The following is a 22,791-nucleotide window of genomic DNA, read 5'->3' as shown; positions in this document are numbered from 1 at the left end:
GAAGCCAGTTTATAGTTTTCTTACATGGTCCGGTCGCTACTAGAATTATGCTAATATACCTCAGTCAAAAACTGATATCCGATATAAGTTCAACTGATGCTATTATAGGCCATATTAAAGGTCCCTGTCTAGGAGTTTTTTTTATGATGTGATCATTTAGTGGGTGTTTGGCACAAGCTTATAAGTCCGGCTTCTGAATTATAAGTTAGAAGCACTTATTTGTACCGTTTGTGTAAGAAGTCAAGAAGTACTTAAAAAAAGCTACGATTACTAGCTTTTGTCTCACGGCTTCTACTTATTATCCAAACACTTTTATCACTTATAAGTCTTAACTTGCTTCTAACTTCTATTTCACTTTTTTATTTTAAGCAATAAGCACTTATTTTAAGCTCACCCAAACGGCCCCTTAGTATGAAATTGAGCTAAGCTAGGCTCATGCGCCTGGGTTGTTTCTAAAATTGTATTTTGATGATCCTGGAAATATTGTTTTTGTTTCATCATAGTTAATATATCCTGGAAACTAGGTTTTTCTTTATAATAAATTTACTAATTCATTTTAATATTTTATCTTCATGGTAATGATATTTTATTTGTTTTAAGTTTTTTAACCAACAAAAAATATATTAACAAAACTCTATGAAAACATTCGTTATGAGTATTAAATTACACTTTTCAACATTTTACAATAATTTATATTATAATTAGTTAAAAAAATATAACTAAGCTTCAGAAATATACAAATAATAATTCTTTTCCTTCAAATATACAATGAAGTCTAAATTACAACTGTTGCAATTTGGAAAAAAATATGAATTTATGCAAATTTTTCATACATGTGTGCGTAAGTGCGTATATGAATTAGAGTAGAAATTACATGTCATTATTGATTGGGAAGCAAGTACCACTACCTGACCCGAAGATGATTATTGAATTAAATACGGTTAGGTAAGTTCACTCTCATCCTTTTCTCGATGTGATGAGCATCTAATTATTTAAATTATTGCATGTGATTTCTATATACATCGACCTCTTTGTCGTTTGTTTATTCCTGAAGACTGAAATAGATTTTGACGCCCGTTATCATTGCTATTTCCTTGAAAATATGGCGATGGAGTTTAGTTCGCACCTCCAGTCAGCCTATCATCAGGATGATTAATGATTAATAAAAATTAGCTTGTTCTAATTTTCTGATATACATATTGAGTTTCATTTCAACTCCTCGATACCCGTTGAACCTCGAAATAGATTTATTCGTGATTATTCAGAATTATGAATCGTTTCTTTTTTTAGCCCTTTTCATTTGAAGTACTCTCTTTATTTTTTTTATATGTCATTTTTGACGTGAGCACGTAACTTGAGGTGGGTTGACCGGATAGTAAAAATTACTATTATTTTTAAATAATTTTTTTGTAAATTAAAATTGTGATTACGTATTTTTATTTAGAAAAAGAAAATTTTAAAAATAATACTTTTAACTACCCGGTCAAAAAATTTAAAAGTGTGTGCCAAAAAGTCAAACGTCATATATTAAAAAACAGAGGGAGTAATATTTATATTTTAATTCTTTCAATAAAGGACTTCAAGTTATCTTATATTGTAATGCAATTTTGATTCCAGTTAAATATTGTATATCTGTTGTTGAGATATTCGAGATATTTGATGATTTTTACTTGCATTATCCAGTTTTGGGGTGCATTAAATAATTCTTATTTTTAATTGGATGATGCACGTGTTCACACTAATTGAAAGAATGAGATTGTTGAGAAAAAAAATTTCTTGTACTCGGAAAACTCTTTTGACTGACCAATCCGATTAATAGTATTCATGATAAAGATGAGAATTTTATTGTTTGTATTGTAGACAATTTAAGTGTTAAAAGCGATAACCAGAGTAGCTGGTGGTGTATTTTGAGGTTGGTGTTACAAGAGAACAGTAGTTGTGGAATGGTGATGATTGAGCCATATAGTGGTGCTGTCAGGATGGAAGATGAGCAATCCTTTCAGATGATTATTGATAAGTGTAATTTTTTCTGTTCAACTCCATCTGCTTATCTTATTTTGCCGTAGATGTTATGTGAGCCTTATTGTGTTACAGTCAATGATCTAGTGGACTTGCTGAACAATCAAATTGCTCATTCTTGTATTTATTTATAATCTGTGAACGGTGAATGTGAACATGGCACGTATTCGAAATATGATCCGGAAACGAGTGACATCGAGGACAAGGACAAAGCGCACCAGACAAGTTAGGATGAGAGTTAGATAGAATGTGTCCCTTGCGCGAGAGAATTTGGTGGTCTTTGGAATATATGTTTGTGTACGTGTTATTCTAATAATAATTTATACAATATTGTATGATCGAGCTTAAATTTGTGGTGCGATAGTATGTAATATACATATATATCAGAGATGATGTAATGACCTGAGTTCATGAGATGTGGGTACGGAGAGTCATAATTTTCACTCATAATCATATGTACTTCAAAATATTTGATTTGAATATGGTTAATACTTTATGAATAACTTAGGAAATTGTTAAAATTTTCAGAAAAATAAAATAATAAACATGATTAGTACAATATATATAGTCACGAAATAATAAATGCTATTCATTTAAAAATTTAGTTGTAACTTTTAGCTGGTTAATAATAAATAAAAAATCATTGATTGGTTAAATGAATATTATCGAAATTTCATATATTTAAGTTTTGGAGTGTTGGTTAGAATTTTTATAAGAAAACAATGAAAGGATAAATATTTTTTGGTCTAAACTAAATACTCCCTCCGTCCCAGTGAGTTATATACATTGGGATTGGACACGGAGACCAAGAAAAAGGGTAAGAAATGAGTAAAGTTAAATGGAAAGTGGATAAAGTGGTGGGACCCATATATTTTTTAATAATAGATTTGAGATAGTGGAGGAAGTTAGTGGGTGTAATAGTGTTATTATTATTATAAAATGGAGATAGTGGGAGAATGTAGTGGGTGTAGTAGTGTTTTATATTATAAAAAATTGCTATTTTGGGAATGTATAGAAATGATGGGACATCCCAAAGAGGAAACTGTATAGAATTGATCGGGACGGAGGGAGTAATGGATAAATAAATCTTATTGTGTTCTGAAATTTACTTAGGGGCCGTTTGGGTGAGTTTAAAATAAGTGCTTATTGCTTAAAATAAATAAGTGGAGTAGAAGTTAGAAGCAAGATAAGACTTATAAGTGATTAAAGTGTTTGGGAAATAAACAGAAGCCCTGAGACAAAAGCTAGCATTCCTAGCTTTTTATAAGTGCTTCTTGACTTATTACACAAACGGTACGAATAAGTGCTCATAACTTATAATCCAGAAGCTGGACTTAAAAGTCCGAAACAAACACCCACTAAAATTTAGTTTTTTTTTTTGACAAAAAATACACTTGCTTGTATCGATATACGCCAATACTATGAGGAGTTTCTTTTATTCAAAAAATTTATCATCCAACCGAAAGAAATGAAAATGTCTCCGGAAGTTTAGACAATAAGACATTATCAATGTCCGAAAAGAAAACGTCCCAATTTGTAGACAATAAGATCTAGAGCCGTTTAGCTGAGCTTATCACTTGTAACTTAACGTGACTTATGATTTAACATAATTTATTTGATAAGTTGAGAGTTTAAAATGTTTGTTTGGATAATTTTGACTTATTAATGACTTATGAGTTATTAAAAATATAATAATAGAAATAAAAATGATTTATAAGTAATCTATGACTTAAGAGTAATTTTTATCAAAAAAAAGTTCAAAAAAAATTAGTCACTGAAAAAAGTACCTTAAACTAACTTCTGACTTTAAGTTAGCTTATGGCTTATTTCTGACTTTAAGCTGACTTCTGACTCATTACACAAACAAAAATTTTTCAGCCTAAAGCCGGATATGACTTAAAACCCGGGTTTTAAGCCCAAAGAAACATGCTCCTAATTTCACTTTAGAAAGTTCAAACAAAACGGTACTCCCTCCGTCCCAATTTATCTGCTTGTGTGACTTTTTGTGGTCAAATTGACCAAACTTTGACTACTAATCAGTAATTATTCTTACATGATCTTGAAAATCGAAAAAATACATTTTAAAGTAGAATAGATGTACTCCCTCCATCCCAAATTAGATGGCCCCGTTGACTTTGGGCACACAGTTTAAGGTTCATTGACCGTATAGCTACATGACTTATTTTTAAAATTCTATTTTTGTAAATAAATATTTAAATATGAAATTTTTATTTACAAAAGAAAAAATAAAAAAATATATTTCGGAAGTAGACGGTCAATGCACCTAAAGTTACGTGCCCAAAGTCAACGGGGTCATCTAATTTGGGATGGAGGTAGTACATTCTAGTAATATATTTTTCATAATTTTTTATAATTATTTTATATATGTAAATTTTAGTCAAAGTTTGGTCAATTTGACCAAAAAAAAGTCAAACAAAACAGATAAATCGAGGACGGAGAGTGTATTATGGTTGCATGTGGCGTCAAAGTTCTGGTTATTATAAGAAAGGCTTTACAAAAAACAAATAAAAACCTTTACTGTAACAAGTTTCACTAAAATAAAAAAAAAAGCGTCTTGACGAAATGGACAGCGAAAGAAAAAGGTTTACAAGTCAAAATATCTATTTTAACTCGTTAATCAAAATATCTAATTCAATACTACTCCTTCCGTCCCTAAATACTTTTCCCATTTGCCTCTGGCACGTTTGCCAACACACACTTTTGATCATTAATATCTTTAATTTTGTATTAGTATTAAATATAAAAACTTCACTGTATTAAAGTACTCGTAAATATGAATTTAACAAGATCACTCATGACTATATTTAGTTTTATAGATTAGATGAAAATAAGTAATTTGTCTCGTGTCATGAACAGTGTCGACATATGAAATGAGAAGAACATTAAGAACCAGAGGGAGTAACAATTAATCCGTTAATCAAAATATCTAATTCAATATCACTTCTTCCGTCCCAATCAATTCTATACAATTTATTTTTTTAAATGTCCCATCATTTCTATACATTCTCTCACTATTTCCATTATATAATAATAAAAACACTATTACACACACTACTTTACTCCACCATCTCAAATTTATTATTAAAAAATATGTGGATCCTATCACTTTACCCACTTTCAATCTAACTTTACTTATTTCTTACTACATTTTTTCTTGGTGTCCGTGTCCAATCCTAATGTATATAATTCATTGGGACGGAGAGAGTAACAAGTGTTAATTCCCAACTAAAGGCATCATATGAAAGGATTATTATGATAAAGAACATGACATGTTATGATAGCGAATAACATAGATCTAATTTGACTTTACAAAGTTCAAACAAACGATATTATTGATTGCATGTGGCGTCAAAGTAGCTGGTTATTGGAGCCGTTTGGGCAAACTTAAAAAAAGTGATTCCTAACTTAAAGTAAAGAAGTGGATTAAAAGTGATAAGTAAATATCTTAATAAAGTGATTGGAAAAAAAGTAGAAGCTGTGAGAGAGAATTTAGCATTCTCAGCTTTTTAAAAGTGTTCTACTTATTTACACAAACGGATAAGAAATTCAGAAGTAAGAAGGAGAAGTGACTTCTCCTAAACAAACAGGGCACTATATGGAAGGCTTTAAAAAAAACAAATAAAAAACTTTCTGTAACAAGTTTCAGTAAAAAAATTAAGCGTTGCGACGAAGTAGACAGCCAAAAGTCTATAAATCAAACAGTAACAGCTAGACTAGCATATCAAATATACAAAAAATATATACTCTCTTCTTCGCTGTTGCTTGTTGACTCATTCCCTCCTTCCTCATCTCCTCTCACTCACCATTATTTTTCTGGTCGCGGGTTTCCATCGGATTTCAACGTGGTTTTAACCGCGCCCTCCCGTACCCGCACCCGCACACAAAAAAAGAATATGGCGGGAGCATTCGAGGAAGAGACAAATTTATACAACCGGATAGTTCTAGGAAGTTTGTTGCCGGAGGGAGCGTGGGAGCCGCTGCCGCACTGGCTACAAGGCTGGCTCCGGAACTACATTGGAGGAACCCTGGTTTATTTCATCTCATCGTTCCTTTGGTGTTTCTACATTTATTATCTCAAGCGTAACCGTTACATTCCTAAAGGTAATCTATTTTTCACCTTTATCTTGTTTTTTAGTTTTTAGTTCTCATCGTTAGGTTTAATTAATCTTGCTCATTTCGATATTTCCTATGCATCTTTTACCTGCCACCTTGTTTTGTTTAATCAAAGGTTAGGTGCGTGTTTCTGTAGTCCACGTTACTACTCGAAATGGTGCTCAAGAGGTTTTAACATTGTTTTTGTAATTTTCTTTATTTTCAAATTATTTTATATTAGAGATTTTTTATAAATTTTTAGCCACCTTGTTTGAAGGAATCAAATCAACTATATTAATATATCATTATATAAAAAATTAGTGATTATATAAAAAAATTATGTAAAAAAAACCCTATTCGGGAGGATTTTCAACGGGGAAAATAACAAAAAACTGAGAAGAGTAGTTTGACTTTGTAAGCAGTTCTGGATCTTTAGTTGCGGGTCATTCCTTACTACTAGAACTGTTCGGCCGACATCAGAGATTCTGGATATATAGGCCCGGTTTGTATTCAAAAAGCTCATTCGTGTAAATAAGTTGAAGCATTTTTAAGAAATTGAGGATGCTAGATTTTCTCTCAGAGCTTCTACTTCTTTTCTAAACACTTTATTAACTTATTTACTTCCCACTTTTGATTCACACACATCCACTTTTTTAAGGTTGCCCATAAATTTGAATACTTTTCATTTATATATGAGATTTTTAAATATAATAACACTATAAATGGTTGCTATGGAATTAACTTAATATGATTCATGAGCTTATCAAAAGTTCATGAACAAGTGTAAATTATAAATTTTCATGTCCTTTAGTAGTAAGTAATAAATTAAGTTTTTGAGTAAGCAAGTTTAATATTTTTAATTTTGATTAGATGAAATGAAAGTACATGTGGTCTGATGAGGTGATTTATGCAGATGCTATCCCAACAAACAAGGCCATGCTCCTGCAGATTGCTGTTGCCATGAAAGCCATGCCATTTTACGTGGTTCTTCCAGCAATATCAGAGTACATGGTGGAGCAAGGATGGACCAAATGCTTTGCCAGTATCGACGATGTCGGATGGCCTACATATTTCAGAAATTTAGCTCTGTATCTTACCATTGTTGAATTCGGAATTTACTGGATGCATAGAGAGTTGCACGACATCAAACCTCTTTACAAGTATCTTCATGCCACTCATCACATCTACAACAAGCAGAATACGCTCTCTCCTTTTGCTGGTAAGATTTCCTTGCGTAAACATATTAGAGACTCTAGTGATGAATTAGAAAGGTTCTGAGACTCAAAACCTGGTTGACGGACAGGGAGCGGATCTAGGAATATTTTCTTAGGGGGGAATCAAGCAAATTTTCGAAAGACACCTATATGTTTTCAGATTTTCAGGGAGCACTTCTATAATTTTCTAAAATTTAAAATGGTGGGGGCACGTGTCCCCCCATGCCTCTTACTAGATCCGCCCCTCATGACGGAGCATTTGAGCTAATGAAAGTTCTAATACACGCTAGTTTTTTCTGACATCCAACTAGGTTTGGCGTTCCACCCTCTAGACGGAATAATGCAGGCATTGCCGCATGTCATGGCGCTTTTCCTTGTCCGAATGCATTTCAGAACACACATAGCCCTTTTGTTCATCGAAGGCATTTGGACTGCAAATATTCATGACTGCATCCATGGTAAACTGTGGCCTGTTATGGGCGCTGGTTATCACACTATACATCATACTACTTACCGTCATAACTATGGCCACTACACTATATGGATGGACTGGATGTTTGGCACGCTTCGTGATCCCGAAGAAGATGAAGCCAAGAAAATGTGAAGACAGCTGATTCAGCTGGTCAAGTACATTAGTACAGTGTTTAATTTCTTTCATCTGGTAGCCTATGCTTCCAGTTGGGGCTGAACTTGATTGATGCTTGTATGTTCATATACATTTGGTTTTGTTGCTAGTTTCTCACACAAACCATTCACCTGATAGTGGGAGGCAACAGGATTCTGTGCCTTTCGTATACAATTTGGTTATTATCAGATCAACATTGAGGGTTATAACGAAACTGGAGGAATTCAAACTTGATAGTGTTATTAGTTCTGGTTGATAATTTGTAAGACAAGGAACTTGGCCTGTAATTGCATCACCAAATTACAGCTAGGAATCTGCCCTCATATCACCAGCCACTGCGGTTTTTAGTCAAAACCGCACCAAACCGAACCATGCTCATGCCTGCCAGGCGCCAGCCATTGAGTAAGAATACCCGTTCTTGTTAAAACTCAAAAGTGTGGTCAGATGTTTAAATAATGTGATAAAATATATGAACTTACACAGATACACCGAGTTTCTACATGTTAAATATTAGGCACAGGCCAAATAATATATGGCATGAGGGAGGAGAGACTGCGGAAATTTTTCACACTAGAGGAGAGTCCATTTTACATGGGGAAGAAAGATCGAAACAGGAACACAGTCTATGACTCTATATACAGTGGTCTATAAAGATATATCTCTGAGGACATACAGATTAACTTAAAGGGAAATATGGTGTAAATCACACTAAACCTTTTAACTTGAATATAAAGGGCGACTCATTGATACAAAGTGGTAATTATCACACTCGTCACATAAGAATCACCAGAGCACGGCCTTTTTTCTCCTAAACATATCAACAAGATCGGTGCTCATCCGTGATTTCTCAGGCTTGTATGATTTCTTGGATTTCTCAAGTCGACTATCTAAACTGTTCCTAGAGACTTCTGGAGGGTTTGGTTTAAGCTCAACTGTGTCTGCTGTACCACTTTCTGATGCCTTACTTGGTTTGTCAGAGTCCGCTGCAGTTTTCTTGGAACCATTTGCGGGGCCTTTTGTTTTGTTAAGGTTCATCACAAATTTTTTCAGATGTTTAATGAACTCAGGATAGAGCTCGAGATTGCAATGCCCACCACCATTTACCCATAATGGCTCATACTTCTCCTTACAAAGCTCCCAAAGTTGCTTCCCATGAGAGCAATCAACAACCTCATCAGCAGTCCCCTGATGTGAAACAGCATGTTATATAATTTCTGCTAGGAAACTACTCAGAGCCTGAAGAAAACATATGCCGTACAGAGGAATTTGCTTTTCTTTCAACAAAATGCACTGAAATCTTTAAACAATTTACATCTACATATTCACTATCTCCCCCCATTAATCACAACAATGGCTCCATATATTCAAATTTCTGCAAAGTTTTGACTACATTGCCACCTAATCTCCTGCCTGTATAAGCTACCCATCTGATACATTTACTTGCATCAATACTTGAAATTATCAATACTAGGAATTGCATAAAACAGAATAAAATAACTATATAATGAACAGGTGCGGCACTCTTTGCACTATCAAGTAATCTTGTTTAGTTCACTGTAGATATTAAAAGATATGGCATAGGATTAAATCTAACTTGTTGAAATACTCAAGTTTCTCGTTTTAAGGATGTCCCACAGAAAGGTTTTCAGAGATTTTCCTACATAAGATCCTCTGCCTTTGCATCTTATCTTTAAATTTTGCTATTTGATGCAAATATCTAAGGCAGACCACTGCAGGCTAAATTAAAATAATAATTTTGCAACCCGAATGGCAAGATGGAGGAGAGAAAGAGGCCCAAAGATAGATAGGTGGGATAAAAAGTGAAATAAAATTTGACTCACATGTATAACAAGGACTGGACAGTTCACCAGGCCAATTTTGTCAATATTCTGCAAATAACCAAAAACGAGAAGTCAGTATACATATATGAAAGACAGGGAAACGAAACTTTTAAGAAGTTTAAGATAACCTTGTAAATATCAAACCAATATGTTCGTTTGACAGGATACAATACCCTCAAGCCAGACAAAATTGGACTATGCAGTACTACACCTCTCAGGTTCGGAGTATGTGATGCCAGGTCAAGAGTTGGACCACTACCAACAGACTGGCCGTATAAAATAAGTTGCTCATCTCTTACTTCATACTTTTCCTTCAGACATTTATATACCGCATTAATGTCTGCGTAGGTATTACATTCAGACGGCTGTTCCAATACAAATATAAGAAAATGCTGTTAAACATGGAACAACATACTTGGGTAATCATAAAAAATTATAAGCACATTTATAATTATATACATAAGAAAACCTATCTTATCAACCATCACAGTAATTCCTTAATAACGACACGAAGTTTCCTTCAGAACCCTTTCTGCATAATATGCTAGATAACACTGGGAATATGGGGCTAATAAGAAATATACTTTCAGTTTAGTCCAGTGGATAAAAATGGTGTAGAAAGTCACAACTGAAAGATTACAAATGAATATTATGTGCAAATAATCAGACTTGAGAGGTAAGGACTGAAGGTCATTTAAGTTTATATAGAAAAGATGCCTATGAAAAAGAACCATACTATTTAGAAGAGATTCACTTCTGTATAAAAAACAACTCAATGCATGGGCAACATTGCTCCACAAGGTGTTGGCTATTTCCTAATGGCAAGTTGTATAATTCTTCAAGTGACATGCAGTACCCATCCCAGGGCAGACTGTGTGAGGTGTGGATAATCAAGTTGTCAGAAATGCAACAAGCCTGACACATGAAAAATTGGTATAGATCTAATAAACCATTCAGGTTGGGGACAGTTGAAACGACACAGTAAGAGAGTTGGGTCCTTCTAAAACACTGACGTCAGACTTGAACTACAACATGAAATAGCTTAAAGTAATTTACTGTCAATCTTCAAACATGTCAAAAAAGCTTGCACACTGATACAATGTCGTTGAGAAAAAAAATAATTCAATACCAGGAGTATACTTAGCAGTTAGTTGTCTCACCTTTCCAGTTGATTGTCCATATCCAGAGTAATCATACCTGAGAAAGTGGGAATAAAAAATCATAAAAGCAACACCATATATTATTCAGTAGTAAAAGACTACCTTAAAGAATGTGTACTGATATTACAATGTAAAATTTCTTACAAGTGTGTACGAGAACTATGCCACAACAAAATCTCAAGATAAAATTATGGATTACAACATAATAAAGTTTTCATATGGATGCATGCACAACACATCAACACATACAGAAAGAAGTAATAAAAATAATACTAGACAACTCACTGATAAGTATATGGTTGAGAGCCATGAGTAATTAGGGTTGAGATTCAGTTATTTAATGTCCGAATTGATTTGGTTATCGAATACCGAACAAACTCAACATTTGAAACCAAACTAATAACCGAATTAATCTCGGTTATTTAATTAAACTCAATTATTCATGCGGTTAAAACTGAAAGCCGTATTAAGGAATTGAATACGAAGCGGAGATGCATACACTGACAACTTTAATAAACTAAAGTTTTACATTATTCAATCAATCACAAAGATTAGAACTGAAATACTGATAAGTGGATTTTATATCCACTTGCAATGCCTTCGTTTCGACTTAAATTAATGATTTGGCCTCAAGTATGTGGTATTTTTGATGTGTTTTTGTGTTGATGTGTGTAGAGAACCTAGATGGAGGGAGGATGGACTTTTCCAGGCTTATACGGTGGATTGGAAGTCGAGAAATGAAGCGAAAAGAAAGAAAATCACCAGCGCCCTAGAGCGCCCTAGTAGCGCCCGGGGTCTGCCCTTGGGGCGCGCCCGCGCCCTGGAGCGGCGCACCTGCGCCCGGGTAGCGCCCTGGTAGCGCCCGTGTCTGCCATTGTGGCGCGCCCGCGCCAGGAGCGGCGCACCTGCGCCCTGGGAGCGCCCGCGCCCTGGAGCGGCGCACCTGCGCCCTGGGAGCGCCCTGGTAGCGCGCACGCAGGAGCCCGAGGGTGAAAAAGATCGTTTTTGAGGCCCGTTTGGATTAGCTGCTGACCCGATCAAATTAGGGCACTTAAATATAGATTATTCAAGGAGGAAAAAGCCCTAATCAAGTAGAGAGAGCACAAGACGGCTACGAGGGAGAAGATCTAGTTTCATAGTTTTCTTTTGTTTTCTTCTAATTAGGCGATACTTTCGGATGCTCGTCTTCGGATTTGTTTTCTCAACTTTGATTCTCGCACTCTTTTCTTATTTTAGACTTATTCCTATCATGTTTACATTCGAACCCATGATGATGAGAAGTTCGATTATGAACTAATCATTATCGTGGGATTTTAGCGGATTTATCGATGAATTTCAGTAGTTAATTTGCCTTGTTCATATGTGATGGTTTGATTTCCTCGTATTGGTTGTGCTTATTCGTCTTGGATGCGTAGCTAACATCTAAGATTGCTTGTTAATCTTTATTGAAGCGACAGTGAATATATTGATTTAGAACTTGCCATGCGAGCATAGGTTTCGTGTTCGATAACATGACTTGTGATGTGATTTTACCCATCTTGCATCGCCCTATGTAATCTTGATAGATAACTTGCTCTTCAACCGTTATGTTTTCAAATTCTATAGACATATAGGGTCTAAGCATAATTGGTGTCTGTTTACCTTCTATCTTCATTGTGGATGTGTAGCAGTATGATGCACGTATAACGATAGTTAGCGTGCATTAGTCTTGTGTTATCTGATTAGTTATCAACCATTACAATCGAATAAAGGTAGAACTCTGAATGAAGTTGTTAGTGAAGCTAGAATCCCATGTTTTATTCTCATTAGTAAATCGTTATTCTCTTAGTTGATAATTCTTAGTTTCATAATTCGAATAGGATTAGTTAAGTAGAAAACCAAAACCCAATTTGATACTTGTCCAAGCATTGAATAATAATCATACATTGGTGCATAAGTGCATATTTCTGAATACACCAGTCTCTGTGGGAACGAACTTGAATTATATTCTATATTACTTGTGACCACGTACACTTGCGTGATTTTGTGCGAACAAGTTTTTGGCGCCGCTGCCGGGGACTCGGTGTTTACTTTAGTTTATGTGCTTGTCATTAGTGGTCGTTAAAGTTCAGTGACTTGGATTCTTTTCTCATTTTATTTCGATTGTGTGTGTTTCAGGTACTTGAGAGACGTGTATGCGAACACGTTCTCAGGCTCGTAAAGAAGCATTGGTTAAGGAAGAAACAGCAGTGAGTATTACAATGGATGATCAACCACCAGCAGTTAATGATACTAAGGCTCTGAAGGCTTTCTCTGAGCCGAAAATCAATGACATTCAGTCGAGCATTATCAGGCCAGCGATTCAGGCCAACACTTTCGAAATCAAACCTAGCACTATTCAGATGGTACAGAACTCAGTACAGTTTGGGGGTTCTCCGACAGAGGATCCTAATATGCATATTCGAGACTTCATTGAGATCTGTGACACTTTCAAGTTCAATGGTGTTACGGAAGATGCCATTAAATTGAGGTTGTTCCCGTTTTCTCTGAGGGATAAAGCTAAGGGATGGTTACATTCTCTTCCTGCAGGATCTATTACGACATGGGAGGATCTGGCTCAGAAATTTCTTTCTAAGTTCTTCCCTATGGCCAAAACAGCTGCACTAAGGAATGCTATCACTCAATTCTCTCAGCTATCTGGTGAAACTCTTTGTGAAGCATGGGAACGCTACAAAGAGATGCTTCGGAAGTGCCCACATCATGGGATGCCTGATTGGATGGTTATCAATTGCTTCTATAATGGCTTGGGTCCTCAATCGAGACCAATGCTCGATGCAGCATCAGGTGGAGCTCTATTGACTAAGAGCTATGAGGAGGCTTATGAGTTGATCGAGATGGTGGCTGCAAATGAATATCAGAATCCTACTCAGCGTCTTCATCAGGGCAAGGCAGCAGGGATTCTGGATGTTGATGCTACTACAGCCTTGACTGCGCAAATCAAGGCTCTTACTATGAAGATGGATTCTTTGGTAAACTTGAGAATTCAGCAGCCACCTTCAGTTTGTGAGCTTTGTGCGGGTACACATGCCACTGATCAGTGTGCCATATCTAGCGAGTCAGCTCAGTTTGTGAGCAATTTTCAGCGATCTCAGCAGCCAGCTCCGGCTACTTATCACCCGAATAATCGAAATCATCCGAATTTCAGCTGGAGCAATAATCAGAACTTCATGCCACAACAGCAACAGCAGTTTCAGCAGCAAGGAGCTAGACCTTTCAACCCTTCTGGTTTTCAACAACAGTTTGCACCGAAGCAGCAATTCCATCCACCTGGATTCCAGCAACAAAATCATGGGGTGGCTGGACAGTCTTCCAACGAAAGATCTGAATGGGAAGAGATGAAATTAATGATTAAAAGCCAAGCGGTGTCAATCAAAACGTTGGAAAATCAGATTGGGCAGATTGCTAATGCGTTGATTAATAGACCACAAGGAACTCTTCCTAGTGATAGTGAGGCCAATCCGGGCAAGAAGGAAGTGAAGGAACAGGTACAGGCTGTCACCTTGAGGTCCGGAAAGGTTACGAAGGATAAAGAATCAGCAACAGAGCGAAACAAGGAAGAGAGTGATCAACAGGTTGAAACACCCGTGCTCTCATCTGAGTCTGATAGTGAAAAAACTGTTGTTGAGGCTGACAAGAATAAGGTCAACGAGGAAGCAAGCGAGGATTCAGCCGAAAAGTCTAGCCCGAAAACTGATACTGGGGTCAAGCAAGTATATCCACCTCCACCTTTTCCGAAGAGACTTCAGAAGCATAAGCTCGACAAACAATTCGCTAAATTTCTAGAGGTTTTCAAGAAACTACAAATCAACATACCTTTTGCGGAAGCTCTAGAACAAATGCCGAGTTACGCTAAATTCATGAAAGGTATTCTTTCTCGGAAACTCAAACTTGAGGAATTGGAGACTGTAGCTTTGACCGAGGAGTGCAGCGCGGTGTTGCAGCAGAAATTGCCTCCGAAGCTGAAAGATCCGGGGAGTTTCACAATACCGTGTACCATTGGACCATTGTCATTCGACAAGTGCTTGTGTGACTTGGGAGCTAGCATCAATCTGATGCCGTTGTCTGTTTTCAAGAAACTTGGTCTGCCGGAGCCGAAACCTACAAACACGCACTTACAACTAGCTGATCGGTCCATCACATACCCGAGAGGTATAGTGGAAGACGTCTTGGTTAAGGTCGATAAGCTCATCTTCTCTGCTGATTTTGTCGTCCTAGACTTTGAGGAGGATAAGAAGATTCCTATTATCTTGGGAAGGCCGTTCTTAGCTACAGGCCAAACTTTGATCGATGTGCAAAAAGGAGAGCTTACAATGAGAGTTCAAGATCAGAGTGTCACTTTTAAGGTGTTCAACGCAATGAAATTTCCAACCGACGAAGAAGAATGCTTTAAGGTGGAGCCACTAGAAGCTGTTGAAAATTCTGAGATGGAGCAAAAGCTAAGGCCAGGTACCTTAGAGAGAGTCTTATCACGGGATTCTGATTTCGAAGATGAAGGAGGAGCAGAGCTTAAGAATTTTAAGGAGCATCTTAAACCATCTATTGAAGAAGTTCCCAATCTCGAACTCAAACTACCACCGGATCTCTTAAGTGATGTGCAGTTTAGAAGGTTGTCACGGCGCATAGATGACATGCATGACATTCACCACCGTTTTGCAGAGGATTTGACTCAGGCTCTTGGGAGTGCTTTTCGAGCCATTGGTGTTGAGGTTGATTGGCCAGTGTTTGGAGATGGCATGGTGTCTCGACCACCTGATCCGCCACCCGAGGAGGGTGATCCTCCCGACTTCTAGGTACATTCGATCCTTTTTATCACCTTCAATGAGGACATTGAATATTTTAAGTTTGGGGGTGGTAATCTATGGACTAGTAGTAGTGTGTGTTCATATAGGTTGCATGTTGCATATAGTTTAGCATATTATCTCATATTGTTTGCATATTAGTTTATTTTAGTTTGCATATTAGTGCATTTTTCGTTTTCGTTTTTTTTTTTTTGTATATGCTAGTGTTTAGTATGTGTTAGTAGTTTCATATAGTTGCGTTTGCATGAATCATGAAAGTTGTCTTCCAAGTTAATTTCCTATGATAAGTTTATGTGCATAATGTCTTGGCTAGTAGTCTTGATTATATGTGATGCCTTGTTATTTGGAAACTACTTGTGTGGAAATTGTAATTACACTTATGCTCTAGAGATAAGACTTAGACTAACTTATTTCTTGAGTCCTTGCGTTGAGTCAGGCGTAGAATTTTGATTATTCCCTTTTTGAACTTAGAGTTTGTAAATCTTAAGTTTGGGGGATTTAAGGGATGAATATGCCTTTCTAAAAAAAAGAAAAAAAAAAGAAAAAAAAACAAAGAAAATAAAAATTATCAAGTACTCCTTTGAGATCAATGGGTGGATGGCAATGTCATGTGAAAGGGACGATCCATGTACTTGTGCTGGTATTAAGTGCAAATGTATTAGAATAAGCAAATTCTTGGTGACTTTTCACAACCCTTGATTACTGGAGAATTACTTGATTAAAAAAAGAAAAAGAAAAAAAAAGAATAAGCGAAGTCGAATGGAGGTCGTGACTCATTTACACTGAGAAGCGTCCCAACCTTAGACTTAGCAAGAAAAAGGAAAAAAAAAAATAGAAAAGTAGGAGAGCCATAGAATTCCTTTGGTGACTCTAAACTGTAGTTGACTCTTTAGTAAAGAAGTGTTTAACCCTTGTTCTTATTAACGGCTCATGTTGAGGACTCTGTTGAAGTTTGATAGTCTTTGTCTTGTTTCGCTAGAGAGCATGCTAGCACATACGATACACTTCACACTTGTAGTGGAAGAGAACATGGCTAATGTGTGAAAGAGATGAATGCCGAGAATGTTGCATATTTTGAGGATTATAAGTTTACAAGGATTACACTTCATGATTCCATAGATGTAGGCATTTATTTGGATTCATGCATTGCATTAGTAGTATTTGTGTGTGTGTCTATGCTTGAGGACAAGCATCAGTTTAAGTTTGGGGGTGTGATAAGTGGATTTTATATCCACTTGCAATGCCTTCGTTTCGACTTAAATTAATGATTTGGCCTCAAGTATGTGGTATTTTTGATGTGTTTTTGTGTTGATGTGTGTAGAGAACCTAGATGGAGGGAGGATGGACTTTTCCAGGCTTATACGGTGGATTGGAAGTCGAGAAATGAAGCGAAAAGAAAGAAAATCACCAGCGCCCTAGAGCGCCCTAGTAGCGCCCGGGGTCTGCCCTTGGGGCGCGCCCGCGCCCTGGAGCGGCGCACCTGCGCCCGGGTAGCGCCCTGGTAGCGCCCGTGTCTGCCATTGTGGCGCGCCCGCGCCAGGAGCGGCGCACCTGCGCCCTGGGAGCGCCCGCGCCCTGGAGCGGCGCACCTGCGCCCTGGGAGCGCCCTGGTAGCGCGCGCGCAGGAGCCCGAGGGTGAAAAAGATCGTTTTTGAGGCCCGTTTGGATTAGCTGCTGACCCGATCAAATTAGGGCACTTAAATATAGATTATTCAAGGAGGAAAAAGCCCTAATCAAGTAGAGAGAGCACAAGACGGCTGCGAGGGAGAAGATCTAGTTTCATAGTTTTCTTTTGTCTTCTTCTAATTAGGCGATACTTTCGGATGCTCGTCTTCGGATTTGTTTTCTCAACTTTGATTCTCGCACTCTTTTCTTATTTTAGACTTATTCCTATCATGTTTACATTCGAACCCATGATGATGAGAAGTTCGATTATGAACTAATCATTATCGTGGGATTTTAGCGGATTTATCGATGAATTTCAGTAGTTAATTTGCCTTGTTCATATGTGATGGTTTGATTTCCTCGTATTGGTTGTGCTTATTTGTCTTGGATGCGTAGCTAACATCTAAGATTGCTTGTTAATCTTTATTGAAGCGACAGTGAATATATTGATTTAGAACTTGCCATGCGAGCATAGGTTTCGTGTTCGATAACATGACTTGTGATGTGATTTTACCCATCTTGCATCGCCCTATGTAATCTTGATAGATAACTTGCTCTTCAACCGTTATGTTTTCAAATTCTATAGACATATAGGGTCTAAGCATAATTGGTGTCTGTTTACCTTCTATCTTCATTGTGGATGTGTAGCAGTATGATGCACGTATAACGATAGTTAGCGTGCATTAGTCTCGTGTTATCTGATTAGTTATCAACCATTACAATCGAATAAAGGTAGAACTCTGAATGAAGTTGTTAGTGAAGCTAGAATCCCATGTTTTATTCTCATTAGTAAATCGTTATTCTCTTAGTTGATAATTCTTAGTTTCATAATTCGAATAGGATTAGTTAAGTAGAAAACCAAAACCCAATTTGATACTTGTCCAAGCATTGAATAATAATCATACATTGGTGCATAAGTGCATATTTCTGAATACACCAGTCTCTGTTGGAACGAACTTGAATTATATTCTATATTACTTGTGACCACGTACACTTGCGTGATTTTGTGCGAACAAATACTTAACAACTTATTTCATACAAACTATATAATCAGTTAATACCATTGAATTAGAACATGAAATTACTAAGGCAAAGGCAGGGTAAGCAAGTCATTGAAATCCATAAGTCAGCACAGCACTATAGCAGCAGAAAGTAAAATATCTAATGCAACAAGTTTTCTAGGTTCTCAACAAGAGTGTTAAATTAATGGATGAACTGAAGAGACGGAATTAGATCGTCATAAAAAGAGTCTCGACTCAAGAGTCGAGTGAAAATAAAATAGCCAATCACAAAGTTAGCTTCAATAGAAACTGACTATAGTAATATACATATAAAATTAGAAGACGTAATATTAAGTTCATTTCGGTTTCTGAAATCACCAAAATAAAAAACATTACAGAACACCCTACCGAGTGTATCAATTGAAACGAATTATTTCAGTCCGGTATTCAGTTAACTGAAACTTAGACTGATCCCTACGAATCTAGAAGCAAAACTGCAAAACAATTGTTTGGAATAACAGGTGTACAGTAAAGTTTACAGCTTTACAATCATTATAAACCACCACTAATAAATTTCATACAGTAGACTATCAATGAGCCAATTAAAAATGTAGGAGTAAATATCACACAAACTGTGAAACTGACAAGTAATGACAATTCTGACCTTGCAAACTGCATTTAAAGACTATGACAATAAATGTTTCCTTCATTTATTGAACAAAAACGACTCAAAGCAGCACCGTTAAACACAATTTCTATTAGTAGAAAGAAGCTGAGCAGCTTACATTCTAAAATAGCATAGTTACCATTTGGTCCTTAAAGATAAAGGGCTGCTAACGATTATATGCCAAACTTAAAGAAGATCACATTTTGTGATTTACAATATCTTCCTTCCACATTCATGTACTTAATTAATTCAAGCTATTTCTTTCTGAATAAGTTCTGTAAGGTTTCCAAATCTAGCTGCCAGACAGTAACATACACAAATCAGCTGAAGAAATATTTGTGCAATAACAAAACATGTCTAAACACCATCAACTTGTAAGCACTTCAGCAATGACTTGAGAAAATTCAGGTGAACGGGAAGAAAGTATGATTTCCAAATATGATTCAAACACCTTCCGAACTTAAAGCTTGACAACTAAAGATGTATAGCATTAATGCACAACTACTCGATAACATAGCAATCGATTCAACTATTAATAGTGAACTGCGAAAATTGACCCTTAATTAACAATAGCATTTGAACTTCACATAAATCCGAAAAATTATATATTTCCCAAGAACAATACCTTAATCAAGTCCTCTTCTGGATTCAATTTCAATCAATCAACTAAACAAACCAAAAAAGCAATACCTATCTCGAAAATACGAAACTGAAACAGGGGCAAGAAAATACCCAATAATATTGAGGCGAAGACGGAGGCCCAACTCGACGAAAAGCTCAAACATCTGGCCCAAATCAGCTGCATTTCCATGAGAATAAAGCAAAGTAGCTGTAGCTTTAGGATGCTTAATATACACAGCCACAATATCATTCCCACGCCGTGTCCTCAGCTTCAACACATCCACCTCATCTCTCCGGGGAACCTCGGGGATCAAGAGACGGCCGCCGTCGCCGACCACCGTGTACGACGGCGGAGTTGGCGGGAAAAAGGCGAACTTAGCAGCTATTGACGATGTTATTCCACCCATGGTTTGCACTACTGGAAGGTTCTGTATTCATAAAGTGACTTCTTTTGGGATCTGGGAGAGGGGCGGCGGCGCGTGAGGGTGGATAGGGAGGCGCGTGGGTTTGGAATATTGGGAAAGTGTTGTGGGAATCGAGAAAGGAAGTTGCGGCGGTGACTGTGTGACACTGAGGTGACTTTATTGGACTCTGCTTGTGGAAATAATGTGCTAAAAACTACTTTCCGGTTTTTTATTTTTTTTTTCATGAAAAATTGGAAAGCGAGAAAAATGTTGGTCCTATAGTGTCTTTTCATTACCTTTTTTAAGTATGCACGAGACTAAAATTATTGTTACTAGACGATGCAGAGATTTAAATTTTGATCTTTTTTCATAAATAATTATGTTTAAAAAAAATTGTAAGAATAGTATCACTTTTTAAAATAATACAAAAATACTAAGTTTCAAAAAAATAATTACAAAAATACGGTGATTGCATATGTAATCATATTTGCAACGGTTAGCGACTAGAAATGCAACTTTGTAAAAATCTTTGGAAAATTATATTTATTTGCATAATAAGTTTTAACTGGTTGCAAGGCAGGAAAAATGAATATCCATGCACGACAATACTAATATCTCAAAAATAACCATGAAATCGATTAAAAGTAAACCAGAAAATAACTAAGAGCAACTATCTCACCATCATGGTCACTGCATTGTCAACACATATACTCCCGCTTCATCTCTTATCTCACACCTTGCATCGTCTTTCCCCTTCCTTCATCATCTCTTCCGTCACCATCGTCGCATATCCCTCTCGTCTTTAACGTCGTGATGATTTAACTGGCGGCATCAACGCACGAATACATACTAACACTCTCCTTTAATCTTTTCGTTTCCTTCCCATCGTCGTTGACAAGATGGTTCGACCACCTCTTCAATCGTCTCTATTCAATTCCTCTCCAACTTTCTGCCTTTTACGCACACATAACACAAAATCCTCCTTCCATTTCTGTTATATTTTGACAGAGATAGGGAGGGAGAGAAAATAGGGAGAAAGCAGAGCGGGAGATAAAGCTGTGATAATGAAGATATATGTATTTGTGTGTGTGAGATAATTGAAGTCATAAGAGTGATCGTAGAGTGTAAGTGGAGGATATGGCTCGAAAATGAAACACCGCAAGAATGTAATATGAAATGATTATGTGAAGACCGTATAACTGTAATAAACATACTGAAATATGATATATGTGGCAAATATCTTTATATTTTTAAGAGTTTATTCGAAATTGTTGGTTTGAATAATATAAAATTAGATAGAATTCTCAATTTTAGTTACGTGAGTGATAATGAATAATAAATTTTTAAAAAATAATATATTAATTTTATTTTAATGGATTTTATAAAGTGTGTCCACGTAACCTACTACAAACTGCTACTTTTTAATTAGCCGTCAGATTTTAATTAATTCTAACTTTAATAATAATAATATTTTATATTTCTCCACCAATCAAAGTATATTACCTAAATAAAAAATAGGAGGCATTTTAGACTCTTATATTAATATATTATAATTTTAATATATCATTTTAATATAATAATACATATACATATTTAAAAATACAATAACTATAAATCTATAACGATTAATATCAGATTCATCTTCCCTCAATCTTTTATTGAACAACATTTGTTCTGATGTTAAATTGCAGGTTTGTACAGAAGATCATCAGGATTTTAGTCTGCGGGACTTCACTCCGTGACGTATATTTTATGTATTTTTATGTTTCCTGCATTTAGACAAAAAATATGCATCTGATTTGTTATTAATTTCATATATCTAATTTAATATCTGTATTCACTCCGAAACATTTCATATACTATTTACTATTTGTATATATTATCTATAAAAATATTAATACTTTAAAATATATTTTTGTATTGTCAAAAAAAATATATTTTTTGTATAATTTTACTAAATATATATATACGAGATATTTATATTTGCACAAATATATTTATTACTGCATTACAAACCTCTCTCTTAGAATAAAAATTAAAGAACAAAAAAAAATATAAATCATATCAAAATATATTAATATGGTATGAAAATTGATTGCTGGGAGATGAAGAAAAATACAGTGAAATCGGATTTCAAAAAAAACTGAACCGATTAGTGGGAAAAATCAAATTAAAAACGGAGAGATTGTATGGAATCATGTGCGGAAGGGCACATGTTTATTGTGTGTGATGAATTTCGGGGGCATTAGATTAGATTGATCTAAATTAGTTTGTAGTTTGTATTTTACTTTTTGGTTTGTATTTGATTATATATATACACACACATATAAATATATGTTTTTACATAATCATATATTCAATATATTATAACATAATTAAAATAAAATTATATATAAATTACTTCGTGTACTTTTGTGTACTCAAGTGAAATCCTATTTCCGACACGAAATTTACAATATAATTTCATGTTCGTGACCTTCATGAATCGTGTATCAAAAATCAAAATTCATAATTATTTTTTTTGTGTTATTTCATTTTGTGCTAATATTTCACATGTCAAGTTGTTTATAAATGATACTCCCTCCATCCCAAATTAGATGAGTTAGCTGACTTTGGCCACGTA

At 35.8% G+C, this 22,791-nt stretch overlaps 2 protein-coding genes and 1 non-coding gene across 5 annotated transcripts; 1 reads left to right on the top strand and 2 right to left on the bottom strand.

Annotated features, from left to right (window-relative positions):
• Positions 1 to 5,769: 5,769 nt before the first annotated feature.
• Positions 5,770 to 8,185, top strand: LOC108220687 (delta(7)-sterol-C5(6)-desaturase). Of its 2 annotated transcripts, none has more exons than XM_017394523.2 (3): positions 5,770 to 6,141; positions 7,046 to 7,351; positions 7,658 to 8,185. In XM_017394523.2, exons 1-3 carry the CDS (start codon positions 5,934 to 5,936, stop codon positions 7,948 to 7,950), a joined length of 807 nt encoding a protein of 268 aa, XP_017250012.1. In that variant the 5' UTR covers positions 5,770 to 5,933; the 3' UTR covers positions 7,951 to 8,185. The 2 variants fall into 2 exon arrangements, with proteins under 2 accessions (XP_017250012.1, XP_017250013.1); XM_017394524.2 differs by lacking the exon at positions 7,658 to 8,185 and adding an exon at positions 7,436 to 7,651 and having other exon boundaries at positions 5,790 to 6,141.
• A 336-nt stretch (positions 8,186 to 8,521) lies between these two features.
• LOC108219721 (uncharacterized) lies at positions 8,522 to 20,389 on the bottom strand. 2 transcript variants are annotated; one of them, XM_017393222.2, is made up of 5 exons: positions 19,876 to 20,389; positions 10,973 to 11,009; positions 9,941 to 10,177; positions 9,813 to 9,860; positions 8,522 to 9,156 (listed from the first exon to the last, which is right to left on the bottom strand). In XM_017393222.2, the coding sequence occupies exons 1-5, from the start codon at positions 20,169 to 20,171 to the stop codon at positions 8,755 to 8,757; spliced, it is 1,020 nt and encodes a 339-aa protein (XP_017248711.1). In that variant the 5' UTR covers positions 20,172 to 20,389; the 3' UTR covers positions 8,522 to 8,754. The 2 variants fall into 2 exon arrangements, with proteins under 2 accessions (XP_017248711.1, XP_063949398.1); XM_064093328.1 differs by having other exon boundaries at positions 8,920 to 9,146; positions 19,876 to 20,309.
• Positions 13,612 to 13,718, bottom strand: LOC135146848 (small nucleolar RNA R71). Its single transcript, XR_010283945.1, has one exon. It is a non-coding gene; the product is annotated as a small nucleolar RNA R71 (small nucleolar RNA).
• Positions 20,390 to 22,791: the final 2,402 nt, after the last annotated feature.

The sequence above is a fragment of the Daucus carota genome, chromosome 5, assembly GCF_001625215.2.
Source record: "Daucus carota subsp. sativus chromosome 5, DH1 v3.0, whole genome shotgun sequence".
Classification (NCBI taxonomy): domain Eukaryota; kingdom Viridiplantae; phylum Streptophyta; class Magnoliopsida; order Apiales; family Apiaceae; genus Daucus; species Daucus carota.
Note: the sequence above shows the minus strand (reverse complement) of the source record. Positions and strands in the feature narration are given on the sequence as shown.

Coding starts and splice junctions, on each gene's coding strand:
- LOC108220687 (XM_017394523.2), top strand. CDS start 5,934: ATGGCGGGAGCATTCGAGGAAGAGACAAATTTATACAACCGGATAGTT. Junction 6,142..7,045: donor TAACCGTTACATTCCTAAAG/GTAATCTATTTT, acceptor TGATTTATGCAG/ATGCTATCCCAACAAACAAG. Junction 7,352..7,657: donor TACGCTCTCTCCTTTTGCTG/GTAAGATTTCCT, acceptor ACATCCAACTAG/GTTTGGCGTTCCACCCTCTA.
- LOC108219721 (XM_017393222.2), bottom strand. CDS start 20,171: ATGGGTGGAATAACATCGTCAATAGCTGCTAAGTTCGCCTTTTTCCCG. Junction 11,010..19,875: donor CTTCGCCTCAATATTATTGG/GTATTTTCTTGC, acceptor CCACTTTCTCAG/GTATGATTACTCTGGATATG. Junction 10,178..10,972: donor ATGGACAATCAACTGGAAAG/GTGAGACAACTA, acceptor GTATTGGAACAG/CCGTCTGAATGTAATACCTA.